The sequence below is a fragment of the Crocodylus porosus genome, unplaced genomic scaffold (assembly GCF_001723895.1).
Source record: "Crocodylus porosus isolate Cpor-Errol unplaced genomic scaffold, CroPor_comp1, whole genome shotgun sequence".
Taxonomy (NCBI): domain Eukaryota; kingdom Metazoa; phylum Chordata; order Crocodylia; family Crocodylidae; genus Crocodylus; species Crocodylus porosus.
The window spans coordinates 1375464-1388539 of NW_017728921.1; the positions used below are offsets into that span (position 1 = coordinate 1375464).

At 55.6% G+C, this 13076-nt stretch overlaps 1 protein-coding gene across 1 annotated transcript in view; it reads right to left on the reverse strand.

The window, feature by feature from the left end:
• Positions 1-13076, reverse strand: part of MYO18B (myosin XVIIIB) — a 128339-nt gene that overhangs the window by 37120 nt on the left and 78143 nt on the right. The window contains exons 34-38 of the mRNA XM_019538671.1: positions 8313-8426; positions 7729-7845; positions 6224-6307; positions 5102-5239; positions 3280-3465 (exon numbers count right to left, since the gene is read on the reverse strand). Of these exons, the coding sequence (XP_019394216.1) occupies positions 3280-3465; positions 5102-5239; positions 6224-6307; positions 7729-7845; positions 8313-8426 (639 nt within the window). The remainder of the gene's footprint in view (positions 1-3279; positions 3466-5101; positions 5240-6223; positions 6308-7728; positions 7846-8312; positions 8427-13076) is intronic.

A 13076-nucleotide genomic window follows, 5' to 3' on the forward strand; every position in this document is an offset into this window, starting at 1 on the left:
TCCCAGCGCCCGCACTGCAGGGATACCCTCAGGCCTGTCCACGCGGAGGTCTGGGCACATCCAAGCCAGCACACCCGGGCACCGATAGTAGGATACCTACCCCTTGGGCTGGTCTCCACAGGCATAAGTACAGCTACTCTGTGCCAGTACGCCGGCCAGCACACCCATGTTCTCCAGCCCAGCTCATGCTGGGAAATAAACTGCGCTGGACTGCTTGGCCTTTATGGGCACGTGGAAATTCCCACTAGTGCCGCTGGCCTCTTTGCACCGCAAGTGGCACCGACTCGGGCAGGTTTCTTGGTCTCGCTTGAAAGGCAAGTGGCCTGAAATAGTTTGGCAAGGGACATTATTAAAGGCACCCACAGGCCCCTCTACGGCACTGCTGCAGCGTGCTTCCAACAGAGCAGTAAATCTCCCCGGGGTACTCGACAGCTTCCCTGGTAGCACGAGCAAGTACAATGCAGACTGAAGAAGCCAGCCCAGCGCGGAAGGACCAGCCAGGTTTGCACTGTGAATTCAGCCACTGCCGGACAGACGGACCGTCTGCCAAACCTGCGGCGGCCAAGACCGGCGACGGATGCTTGCACCTGACAGATGGCTGCCGGGACACAAAAGCAGGCCTGGGCAGGGAGACCTCTCTCCTGGAGCAGGACACCCAGAGAAGCATCGCTAGCTCCCATGGAGGAACGGACCTCAGCGGGGGACCCACCCCAGCCATTTCACGGGGGAAAGAAACCCTCGCGATGGGCTTAGTCTGTGGAGCACCCACCCAGACGTCCCTGCATCGCGGCACCAACTCACAGGCTCCGGGCTTTATTTTAACTCTCAGTTTCTCTGCCCTCCCTGCCATAATCCACTTCTGCCGATGCACAGGAAGGACCGGTCACCGGGCCAATTTTATCCACCCCCGGGGAGCTCGGCATGGCACGCGAGAGGAGAAGAGCAGCAAGCATCTCCGAGCCTGCCTTACACAGGCAGGTCTTTCCTGGCGCGGAGACACCGGGACGCTCTTCGCATGCAGTGAAAGCAAAGAGCACAAGAGCTGGAAAGGCTGGTCTGGTCGCTCCCTCCCCAAGGAAGCCCGAGCTGCTGGCCCCAAGCTGAGACACGGTCGGACACGGCGATGCGAGCGACGGGATGCGCCTTCTCCGCAGCGAGATACAAGCCGCTGCCAGCCTCAGGATTAGACCTGCCATCCTCCCGCACATCTTCTTGGAAAACCCTGTCTTTCGAAAGTCGAGTCTGTATAATAAATCAGTCTCTTTCAACCGTTTCCCTCATTCATTCGTTGGAACGTGCGTCTTTTGGGAATTATTTGTTTCTCTCTCTTTTTTTTTTCTTTTATTTGGTGGGTGCAGACTTGGGCCAGCGTAATGTTAAGTGAATAATTGATGCGGTATTTATAATTGATGTCAGATTTAGCCGGAGCAGAGCCATAAGTGGTGGGCTATTAACTATTGATGCTCTCGCCCAGCGACTTGAGAAGCGCGGCCAGGCTCCGAGATCACAGCAATAGTGCCATGTTTTATTTAAGTGTTATTAAAAGCGCACACGGTCCAGAGGAGAGCCTTGGCTTTCAGAAAATGTTCACGCTGCTGTGATACACCCTCTGGGTCTCGATGAAACCATGTCAGCCCTCACTCACAGCAGTCACTGGTTTCTAACATACTTACTGGGAAGGGGACTTCATCCACCCCACTCCACACCCCAGCCCTACCTCCACCCATGGGGAGAAATTATTTCCAGCTCTATCCACACAGGCCTGATCTCACGGCGAAGCACTTCTCCTTAACTGCTTCCCATGAGGCTTGCACGTGGGCTTCAGCGGGTGCAGGTAACCCCGCAACACCTTTGGATCAATCCGAAACAACCTCAATATCGATAGCATTTCTTTGTGCTTTTAGTATTTCCACGTGCTGGTTCTGTTTTGCTGTGCAGAGCCATCCAACCCAGGGTTTCCAATGTTGCAATGAATCTGCAGCTCTTGCAGCTACTAGTTGCCTCCGTCTCATTTGGTTCCAGGAAGCAGTGCAAGGTGAAGACCCCCCGATGCCTCCTTTTTGGTTTTGTGGCTGGAAAAGCCATCCCCCACCTTCTGACCTGGCCGAACCACACGCCCTGGGTGTTTGCAGATGAAAACGAGGAGCCAGTCAAATGTTGGGTGGGTTTCCTTTCATAGATTCGTATGAATCACAGAGCTGGAAGGGACCTCAAAAGATCGTTGAGTCCAACCCCGCTGAGCTAGGATCAAATGCAGGAATCCTGCTGAGATCAAATGACCCCAACAAGGTGCGCGGCCAGTCTCCTCTTGAAGACTTGCAAGGCTGGGGACGGCGCCACCTCCTTGGGGAGTCCACTGCAGATTCAGGCCTCCCTTTCTTTCCTGAGAGTGAACAGCTGCTTTCTGACAAGAGTTTCCCGGCCATTTCTATACCACCCGCGTACCCGTATCGCCCACGAGGCAGGGCCTTTGAGCCACACGCCACGGCTCAGATCAGCCTCGCACCTTTTCCTTTGGAAAGGTCGCTGGATGCCCCGAGTTGCAACAAGCAGCGGAGGTCTAGTCGATCGCTAAACAAACACTTGCTGATCTCAGACCCCAACGCTTCGGGCCGAGAGGCGATTGTGAAGCAACGCCCTGCGGAGAGCCGCAGCGGCCGCTCTGCGGGAGTCAAAACCGAAGGCGACGCGGCTGATGAGAGAAGCGCGGGCAGGCAGTGGGAGGGGGTTGGCCGTGAAATGCTGCTCACCTGCTCGAGGGCCGCGGCGAACAAGACCACGTATGAAACACGGAGCTGAAAATGGCTCGTTGTTCTGGGGGCCTACGGCCAACCCGCGGGTGCCGGGAGCTTCGAAATGATCCAATGCAACAGACAGGCCGGGGTTGGGATTTGCCCAGCCTGGGGCAGATGGCGCGCTGGCGTGGGCAGTTAGCTGGCACAGCCCAGAACAAGATCGGCTTCCTGCATCTCAGAAACCCTCGCACGACGTGCGGTTTGAATGCCTGCCTGCACCTGGATTTCCCAGCACCGCGGCACCCCCAGCCCACGAGCTGGCTCCTACCCAGAAGGGAGATGGGTCACGGCTGAGGCTGCGCCGGCAAAGGTCCAGACCCCAAAGTCTGGAATAAATCCAGTCTTGGCCCAAAGTAGCCGAGAGAAGGATCATGTCATGGGACAATGGAGGATGGTACCACCTGCACGCAGCGACGCTGCCATTGGCATCCGAGATGGAGAGCCACTACCCGGCAGCCCCCACTCTCCCCCGCCGGCCCCTTACCAGCTCCACCCGCCTGCGACTGGCTTCCAGCTCTCGCTGCGCCAGCTCGCTCATGTCCGCCTTCATCTCCTCCATGCGCATCTGGTAGTACTTGGCGTTTTCCTTCTCCCGGGCCTCCGAATCGGCCGCCTTCTCCAGCTCCTCGCCCATCTTGATCACGCTGTCCCGCAAACGCAGCACGAGCATCTGGAAAGACAGGGAGGGTCACGCGGGGCGTGCTTGCGGCAGGGCTGGTGCTGCTCTTAGGATGCACGCAGCCCGGAGCATTTCCCTGCTCGCCCTGGAAAAAAGGCCTGGATGCCTGAAGTTTATTTGCACTTATTATCTTGTCAAACGTGACCCAGGGCATCGCTCGTGGTGGTGACAGCAGCCAGCCAGCCTTTGCCTCCCCGGAGCAGCGAATCCGAGGCACAGCCCAGCTGTGAACTCCACCACGGCTTTAAAACGACAGCTGTCTGATTTGGAGGCATAGCCCGCTGCTCTCGGACTCAGGGGCAGGCTCCAGACCCTGATCGTGCTGCAGTCAGGCTGCAGCGCACATCACTACCTACTGGCAGGAGGGCACGGGGCAGTGCTTCGGAGCCAGCCCTGCTCTGCCTGTCCCCTCACTCCTGTCTGCAGCCGAAGCCGACCCGACAAACGCATCCGATTGCCATCGCTTTGGAAGAACCGCTCCAGCCCACCCGTCGCTGCACCTGCGGTGGGTCGGGGGACACCGGCACCACCAGCACAGAGCAGCAAAAGGCTCTGCAGAGGCATCCCGAGAGATCGCAGGCGCTCGGGGGCCCAGAGCCTGTCCCGGCCACCATCGCCGCAGTGCAGTGGCAGGACCTGAAGAAGGGGGATGAAAAGTAGCCGTGCACTAACACGGAAGCAGTCTGCTATCCCCCCTGGGCCAGGGAGAGAGGGAAGGTGCCAGGAGGCGATGCTCACTAACGACTCCCAGTTGCACCGACCTCCCAGGCGGCAGCCAGACATCTGTAGGTGCCATGGGGGGGCTGGCATTTGCGGACCCTAAGGGGTTATACTGAGAAGCACTAATGCATGCCAGGATGCTTCAAGGGGCCGTGCCTTAAGAGACCCTCTGCATCAGGACCTCCCATGATCTGGGAGCAACAGCAGCACGCTCGCACCCCCTCAACTCCATGCCCCCGCGCAGCAAGCCTAGCCAGGGGCTGCTGCAACACGGGGTGCACACGTGGACGTGGGGCACGTGGTGATTTCTACGTGGGGGCATGGCTCTCACTGTGCTGGATTTGGGGCTGGGCGGCACAGCTCTGCGCTGCCTTTGGGAAGGCAAGGTGCTAAACATAATAAATATATTGCTCTAGCACTCAGAGGCAGGAGCTGTATTTCCCTCTGTGCTTTTGCAGCGCCTAGCCTGCATTTGGCCTTCAATGCACGCAGCCGTAAAGAAGACAATTAATTGCCGCAGCATGGATTATATGGGCTTGTGAAGGCATCAGATGCCAGCAACAGAGAGGCCGAGCTAATGCTCAGCCTTCCCCTCTGCCCACAGTGGGGAGCAGCGGGTCCTTGTGCTGCAGAAGTCTGCTCTGGGGATCCTGGGAACAGGAATCAGCCCTGCTTTACACCCCGTTTCTCTACACCACGATGAACCACATGGCCTTTCCCCCACCCCAGCAGCAGCTGCATTTCAGTGACGCTGGCCAAGCCCCCTGCATGGCAGGACCACGCGTTTTCTCTACTGCAGCAGGCACTTGTCAAGGGAGGGTGGCAGGGGGCATTCAAAACAGCAGCCCTGTTTGCTGAGGACGCTTTGCCCCGGGCTCGCGTAGGCAGCTAAAAAACCATGCGGCACCTCAAAGCGCTTGATCTGCACGTTCTGGAACTGCAGCTTGCTCTCCAGGTCACAGATCAGCGCCTCCTGCCGGCTGACGATGGACCGCTCGACCATCGCCTGCTCCAGGTACGCCATCCTGGCCTGAGCCACCTGCAGCTGTTTTGGAAAAGAAGGGAGGGGAGACGAGAAAGGAGGGCATTAAGGGCTTTTCAGGCTTCAAGTCTGGCGCCTCCGAACCACCCCAATGCCGCCGAGCTGCCTGTTCCCATAGGTCTCTTCTGAACTCCTCTCCGCAGCATTGCATACGCTGGGGACCTGTTACTGGCAGCACAAAAGGCACTGAAGCTAGACAGCCTTTTGACAGGCTTGCATTTAGGGTCCCCAGTACATAGGGCTTATTGCACATTATATTACTATACACATAGATACCCTCCATTCTGCATTATGGTGAGGGTCCTCCTGACCCTTGGGCAGGTTAGATCCAATCCAGCCTAAGTTACTGGGACCAGTCGTGTGTTTAAACTGGAAGGCAAGCTGCACAGGACTGGCGCCGCGGCCCCGAGGAACCGTCATCAAATCATAGGAAATGAGGGTTGGGAAGGACCTCAGCGGGTCGCATCCAGTCCACCCCCTGCTCCCAGAAATGTTCAGTCGAATGTGCTGGAAGAGGCCTCCCTGCTCCGGCTCCTTGCCTTGCACAGAAGACAGCCCACAAGAAGCTGCCAAAGCAGAGAAACCAGCAGTTCAGCTCTTGAAGGGCCCGTTTCGTGCACGCTTTCGTCCTCCCCAAGGGACAAGCACGAGCAGGTCTCCCCAGGCTGCCCAGTTTCCAAGCGTTGCCCTCAGAAAAGTCAATAGCAGGCCAGGCTTACAACAGATAGACAGGGGCTTTTACATCTGTCCTTGCACTACCATGCTGACGCATCCGAGCAGGGCATTATGCAGAGGACGAGCACCTTGGTGTTTATATAGACAACCCCTCACGGGGGAAGACGGGTGCAAACACGACCTGCCCCGGCACACGGCACTCATAGTTTGGGGTGGTCACTCAGGACATCGGTGAATCCCTGGGCGCAGCTCTGCACGGAAATAATGCAGAGGGCAGGAGGACCCGCATGCAATGAGAAGAGAAGGACTTACTTTCCCCTGCAGACTTTGCTTCTCTTTCTTCACTTCCTCCAGCTGCGTCTGCAGCTCTCGAATCTGAGCAATGTCCGTCGCAGACTGTGGAGACAGAAATGCCGCGGTAGGGACGAGACAAAGAACTCGGAGCAGAGCTGGAAACGCATGAGGACTTGCTGGGGCCTGTTTCTTGGCAAGGGAAAGGCACTTCTTAGTGCATCTAAGTGGCAAACTACTCCTGTTTTGGGTCCCGGTGACACTGCGCATGGAGTGTCTCCCCAGAGCATCGCGGGCTCAGCAATTTCCTAACTCACAGGTGCTTAACTCTGGCAGCGTCCAGCCGCTCCTCCTGCCCTATTTCCCGCGTAGCCACAGAGCCAGCATGCCCTGCTGATGGCTCTCCTGTGCACAGGCAAGGGCTCCTAAGTAACTTGTGTAAGCAGCTCATCCTGATCTTTCACTGAACCTCATTTGGGGAGGGAAATGGGGTTTTTTTCCAGTTAAACAGAAATTTGGTTAAGAAAAAAATTCTGTTTTCGGTGAACATTTAAGGGTCTAATTTTAAACTTTTGAAATATTTAAAAAAAAAAAGTGATCTGGATATTGAAAACAGACAACCCATGTGCTTGGAGGTGCTCCATGGGCCCTTTGGCATTTTCACCGGAGTTTGTCACAGTGGGAGAGAGCTCATTTCAGGCCTGCCCATCCCAGGGGCTGCTTTTATGGACCGATGCAGCATGCCCTGAGGTCCTGGCACATGCAACCCGATGCCTTTGATGTGATAAGGGAACTGGAGCTGCCATAACCATTATAAGCCATGATTTCAGCAGAGGAATACACTCTTGCAAACCTGACTCCAGCCACCTGCAGCTTATTGCTCTGAAGTCTTAGCCTTTCCAGCGGAGTCTGAAGCCACGATGTGCTCCAGTTACCTTTCTACCACGCTCCCTGCCGCCGGGGGCCAGGAGGGGATCCTGCACCCGCGCGCCTTGCTGCTCCATGTGTCGGGGGGTTTAAGCCTCCCCCGGAGGCAGTGGGTGCTGGCTGCAGCCCGGGCTGGGGGGGGCAATGCTCCTGCTGGGACTCAAACCCAGGGTCCTGGATAGAGGTCTTGCCCCTGCACTCAAGGTCAGACCAACACTGGACTGGGGTCAGGAAGGCATTTTCCCTCCCTGGCATAGATATGATATGGACTGGGGGGCTTTGTTTTCCTCTGTAGTGGGGCCGCGGCCTCTGCTGGGGGTCTTTGGACCATCTATTAACAACTTTGTGCAGCAGCAGGACGTCGGCCGTGACGGCCTGCGCTTTCCCCGTGGCTGGGTCGGCCGTGACGGCCGGTGCCACGTCAGGGGCGACTGCAGTTTTACTGAAGGGGGTTGGACAACGGATTTGGTTTGGACTGGGGGAGGGGTTGCACTACATGCCTCTGGAGGTCCCTGCCAGCCCGACCTCTCTGCAGATCTATTTGACTCCCTCTCTCACCTCCCACACCCGTGCCTGCTCATAATCATCCCCCTCTTCACCTGGGCAATCAGAGCCTTGTGCTTCGCCATGAGCTCGTTGAGATCCTCCTGGTCCTCGTCGATGCGTTTCAGGAGATCGGCTTTCTCGTGCTGCAGCTGGTATAGCTGCTCGTCGACCTGTCGCAAACAAACGGGGGCTCCGCTCGCTCACGGGTTGCTCGGCAGTGCCAATTCCCACCAGGCCCGCGGGTGGGTTTTCGCACTCGGCGGGGATCTGCTGCGGCATTCCCGCCCAGCACCTTCCCCCATTTCCATTTACAGCCATTGCACTGATACGATGGCCAACACAGGCAGAAAGGAACGAGCGAGGGGGTTTAGCCTTTATCGCATCTCCGCAGAGCAGTTAGGATACAGTGCACAGGTGGAAAGCACTTGCATGCCTTGATCCATCTGTTAGGGCAACGAAGGCCCTGGGGCTGCGTTCCCCGGAAAGGGAGACGATGGAAAGGAAATACAAGGCAATCAAGCCTCAGCCCTTCCCAGCAGCACCGGTTAGGGTCACACGGTGCCATGGGGAAAGGGGCCTGAACCCAGCCCCCATCCCATCCCATCCCATCCCTCCGTGCTGCTCCCCGGGCACGTACCAGGTTCTTGTTCCTGCTGATGGTCTCCAGCTCCACGTGCAGGGTCTCCAGCTCCATGGCCATCGCCTTCTGGGACGTCTGGGCCTCTGCGCATTTGGCTTCGCTCTCTTCCCACTGCCGAGAGTGGTGGGAGACAGTAATTACATCGGAGGTCTCTGGCTGCACAGAGTCGTTTAGCAGATCGCGAGTCTCCCTTTGCCGCACAGCAACATTTATTTGCGTTTTACTCCCAGAGCTTTTTCACTTATTAAAGTACGACCTTTAAAAATGGATGCTTCCCGCAAGGCCATCTGGCTTGGCTGTACACTCGAAGTGGCTCCTTTCTAACGGTTACAGTGCCATGAAATAAGACTCCAGACAGAAATGCTCGCGGGTGCTTCTCTGGGAGGGAAGGCGCACCTCGGCCGTCGTTCAGGTCTCTGCAGACCTAAAAGGAAACCCTCAAAGCAAATGGCCATCTTGCTGCAGGCTGAGGCAGGCAGGCAGCCCTGCTGAAATCCTCCCGTCAGTCCTGGCAGCGGTGGAGGGAGCCAGAGCCGGGATCATTAATTTGCAAAATTATGTGAATTACATGTAATGCGTGATTAGAGCAATTCATGATTTGGAGTTTGCAAATGGGCCTTTCATGTCGCATAAATTGCATTTGCAAATACACATGGAAGATCGCATTTACAAATGCTAATTTGCTCTTGATTTTTATAGCTCAGCTATTAAACTGACAATGATCTTAAATGGGCTACCAGCATCTGGAAGATGTAACACCACGCTAAAATCTTCCGAGAGCTCGCTGCGGTGGAGCGCGGGGGCACAACCGGCTCTAGGACACCCAGCGTCAACTCCAGACTCACAGACCCCACTTTTTTTTTTAAACTCTCACTGCTTATTTTCATGAGCTACATGTTCCAGCTCAGGCTACTGCCTCCTCTCCAGGCCGTACCCCAGTCCTCGCCGGACGAGAGCGCGTCTGCATCGAGGGTGGGAGCTGCGAGCGACTGCACCCTCCTGGGACAGGCAGCGAGGAGATGTGCACCATCCAAACCACCCCACAGGGATCATTTCAGGGGGTGGAAAGTACTCAGCTTCATCATGGAGTCCTGCCCGCATGCAGCTCCCCTCAATGCAGGCTGCACCGCCAAAAAGGCTGTATGACGACAGCAAGTGTCTGGACCCCAGCTAAAGACACCCTCCAGCCTCTCCTGCGGCGAAACCCCCTAAGTGTTCGACTGAGACGAGGCATCAGAGATGCTTCAAATAAAAAAAGAGCTTACCACTTGCTTTTCCTACCTCACGGAGGCTTTCTTTGGCCTGTTCCCCCCCGGGAGCGACTGACCGCATTGGGGTCAATGAGTGACGACTGATGCCCTCGCAGCCCCGCACGGGGCAGACGCCTGCCTTACAACAGCTAGAGACAGACAAACAGCCTGGGGGTCTTTCAAAAAAGAATAGTAATAATAACCTGAAGATGTTTTAATTTCTTTTCTCCTCCTCCTCCTAACACAAAAGGGGATTATAAAGCACTGTAACTAGAGCAATTCTCACTTCATTTCACTCAACAATTTGGGGTGATTGAGACGTACTTGGAAAAGTGAAATAGGTAATTTGCTTCCTCCATGCCTAATCTGCAGAGGAAATTGAAGTCATTTTTTCCCTTAAAGTCAATGAGTCTTTTTATACAAGTAGCACCAGGGAGATTTCCTCGGTGCTGCAATACGGTGCGTTTTGCTGCCAGCGCCGAAAGGGCCCGTACGCCGGCTCTGTACTTGGAGCGCTTCCAGAACCAGGGTTTTCTCAGCTCCTGCTCGCCTGGCTTCTCACGGGACAAAAGCCACGTGACACACGCTCCAGATGACTACCCGCGTGACTCCAGAAAGGTCTTGACTGTTAATTTTACTGCGCGCCTCTCTCATAGCTCGCCAAGGCTGTGTCAAGCCGCTGCGCTCCGTCTGTGCCAGAAAAGCACCGACTGAGCAGAGCTCTCGGCTTTCGGGACGGACCCGAGGGCAGCACGCGGCTGGACCCGTCTCAGCAGCTCGGTGTCACGCTGACGGCAGGCCTGGATTTAAACAGCTTTGGAGATATGGAGAACTATGGAGAGCGGAGATGAAAAAGTCCTAGCGAGGTATTTCATCCGTTCCCCTGCCAGAAGGTCGTCCCTTCTGCTGGAGCTCTGAATACCACGCTCAGGCTTGTTTTCAGCACCAAGCAATGACTGCTCCCGAAAAGAGGGCTCTCGCTGCCCTGGTCACGAGCTTTCAACACTGTCCTTTACTTAACTGTATCCTCACCATCCTATTGTACAGCCCTTCAGCCAGAAAAAACGCAATGCTCTTCCTCCTGCTTATGTGCCCCAAAACGAATTGCCACCCATTGCAGCCTTGGAAGTGCCAAGGGTCCTGTACCGGGGTGATACACCCCTTCACAGACCAGACACATCCAGCACCCCAGCACCTTGCATCTGCTGTTGGGAGGAATCAAACCCAACATCTGTTTTCCCTTTGGACGCATGCAGGTATCCCTAGTCTTGCTGCGTGCGCTGCAGAAGTGCCAGGCAGCCCAACCTGAGCTCCAAGCTCTTGCAGTTGAAGCCAAGGGGAAGGATGCTGTCATTATACAAGACGTCATTTTGCAGAAAGAGAGGCCTGCGCATGATACAAAGCCGTGCTCCTCTGGCTGTCGGTCACCTCGCCTGCCACGCGCGCTGTGCGTCTCCATCCACAGGCTGCACCTTCTCACAAACCAGGACTCGTGGCTTTCTGGGACCCCGGGTGCCCACAGGAGCCCCAGACTCGGACCGAGCCCCTGCAGCCCTATTGCACTGCAGACGAGCACTCTCAGTAGTCCCAAGTCTTCTCCGGAAGCTGTAATGAACTCATTTGCTTCCCCGGGGATCACGGCAGAAACGGGAGGCGAGGAGGGACAAGCTCGAGGGCTGTTGGTGCACTGGGTTTATTCAGCCCTGGATTTTGGCCTGCTCGCCACCAGCTTCAGAAATCCCAATGTCTGGTGTCTCTGGGACACACCGCTCCATCTACAAGGCACCCAGTGAATCTTGCTTCCCTTATGAAAGGGCTCAGCCGACCCTTTTACAAAGCAACGCAGTCCATCGCTGTCGCCCTGAACAAACCCCTCCAGATCCACAGCTGGGGCAGCTTTATCATCCCTGTTAAACGACCGCGCTTGGGATTACCTCCAGGCATGTAAGTCAGCTGGAAACATGACATGAAAGCACCAGCTACAGCATGGGGGCATTGCCTGGTTCAGATCCCATAAAAGTGTTATTAAAATGATATTCCCACCGATTCCCAAAATGAGACGAGTCTGGAGAAAGGTAACATGAGTGCCGCGTTCCTGTGCTTTCCTCTCCTCCGAAGGGAAGCTGCTTTCCATGCACACACGCACGTGCAAGCACGCCAGTCCTCCCGGCTGTCCTTTAGCAGCTGTGTCATGTCCACATGGCAGAGAGATCTGGGAGGGTCTGGATTATAATGAGTTTCACTCAGCAACAGAGGAGCCAAGGATGCCTATGGTGTAGCACTAATTGCTTTAGAAAACAGAAGCAGCTGAAACTGCCGTGAGTACCTGGGCTACTCTCTGATTACAGATCAAATCCTTCTCTCCTTGGGTTGCACAGATAACACACTGCCAGCTCCTCCACCGTGCCTGTGGCGTTCCCCATCACCGTGCCCATCCTGCCCCAGACAATTCACCCCCTGCCTCTTGGCTCATGGCGAGATGGGGGTAGGAAGAGCATCCGGCCGGACAGCGCAGGTTTTAGCCAGCCTCATGAAGCTCTCGGCCTGCCAGTTGCTAGCAAGGATCCAGAAATGATGCAGGGCAGAGATGGGAGGTCATATTCTGCCTCGAGGCTCATGGATGTGGGCACATTATTGGTCCAGGCTCTCCCGGTGCACATCTCCTCCGAACTTGGACAGTCACAAGACCAGGAGACATCTCGACCACAGCGTGATGTGCCATAGCCAAGCCTAATCGATGAGCTTTTCATGAAGCCGCCCTGGCGGGAGATTACTCCAGCACGGCAAGGCCAGAGCTCGCTGTGCCTTTTTGTCATATCGAGAACAGATTAAAAGCAAAATAACTACAGATCCATCACTCCCCGGGCAGCATGGCTTCTCCACGGGCTAGCCAAAGCCAGTGGAAAGGTGGTACATTTTGCTAGCAGGCCCTATGATGCGGACCCTCATGCTACCGTTTCCTGGGATGCTCTCTGCTTCTTCCCTCTCCTGGCTTGCTTCTTCTTTGATGACCCAGTCTCAAATGGATAATGCTGCCTGCCAGAGCCCTTCAGCTTTCACCACGTCCGAGGCTGCTGGAAGTGCCCGTGCCAGCGACCGTGGAGGAGACGACCTTCTCCAGAAGCCCACCTCCCCTTCCCTCGGTTCGAATAAACCCAGGGGCTCTGGACATGACTCTCTGTACTCCTTCTCATTAAACGCCCACCTCTCTTCTGCTGCGTTTAATGGAATTTTCCCACTCGGGAAAAGCAAATTGAAACTCCCCTAAAAAAAATACATAATGGATGAACTGATGAATAACATTAGTGAGCTATGCTAAGCCATCTGTTAAATACCTGTCTTAAGTGGATGCTTCAGACTTATTAGGATACCAGACGATGCTCCAGGACCATATGGGTTTGGATTAACCAGAATGTAACGTCTTAGGGAAGTTTTTATTCTTCTCATTATCCGTGGAGCGGCACATAGAATTGATCAGGTTTTGGAGGCCCTGCTGTGAATGCCGTTGGAA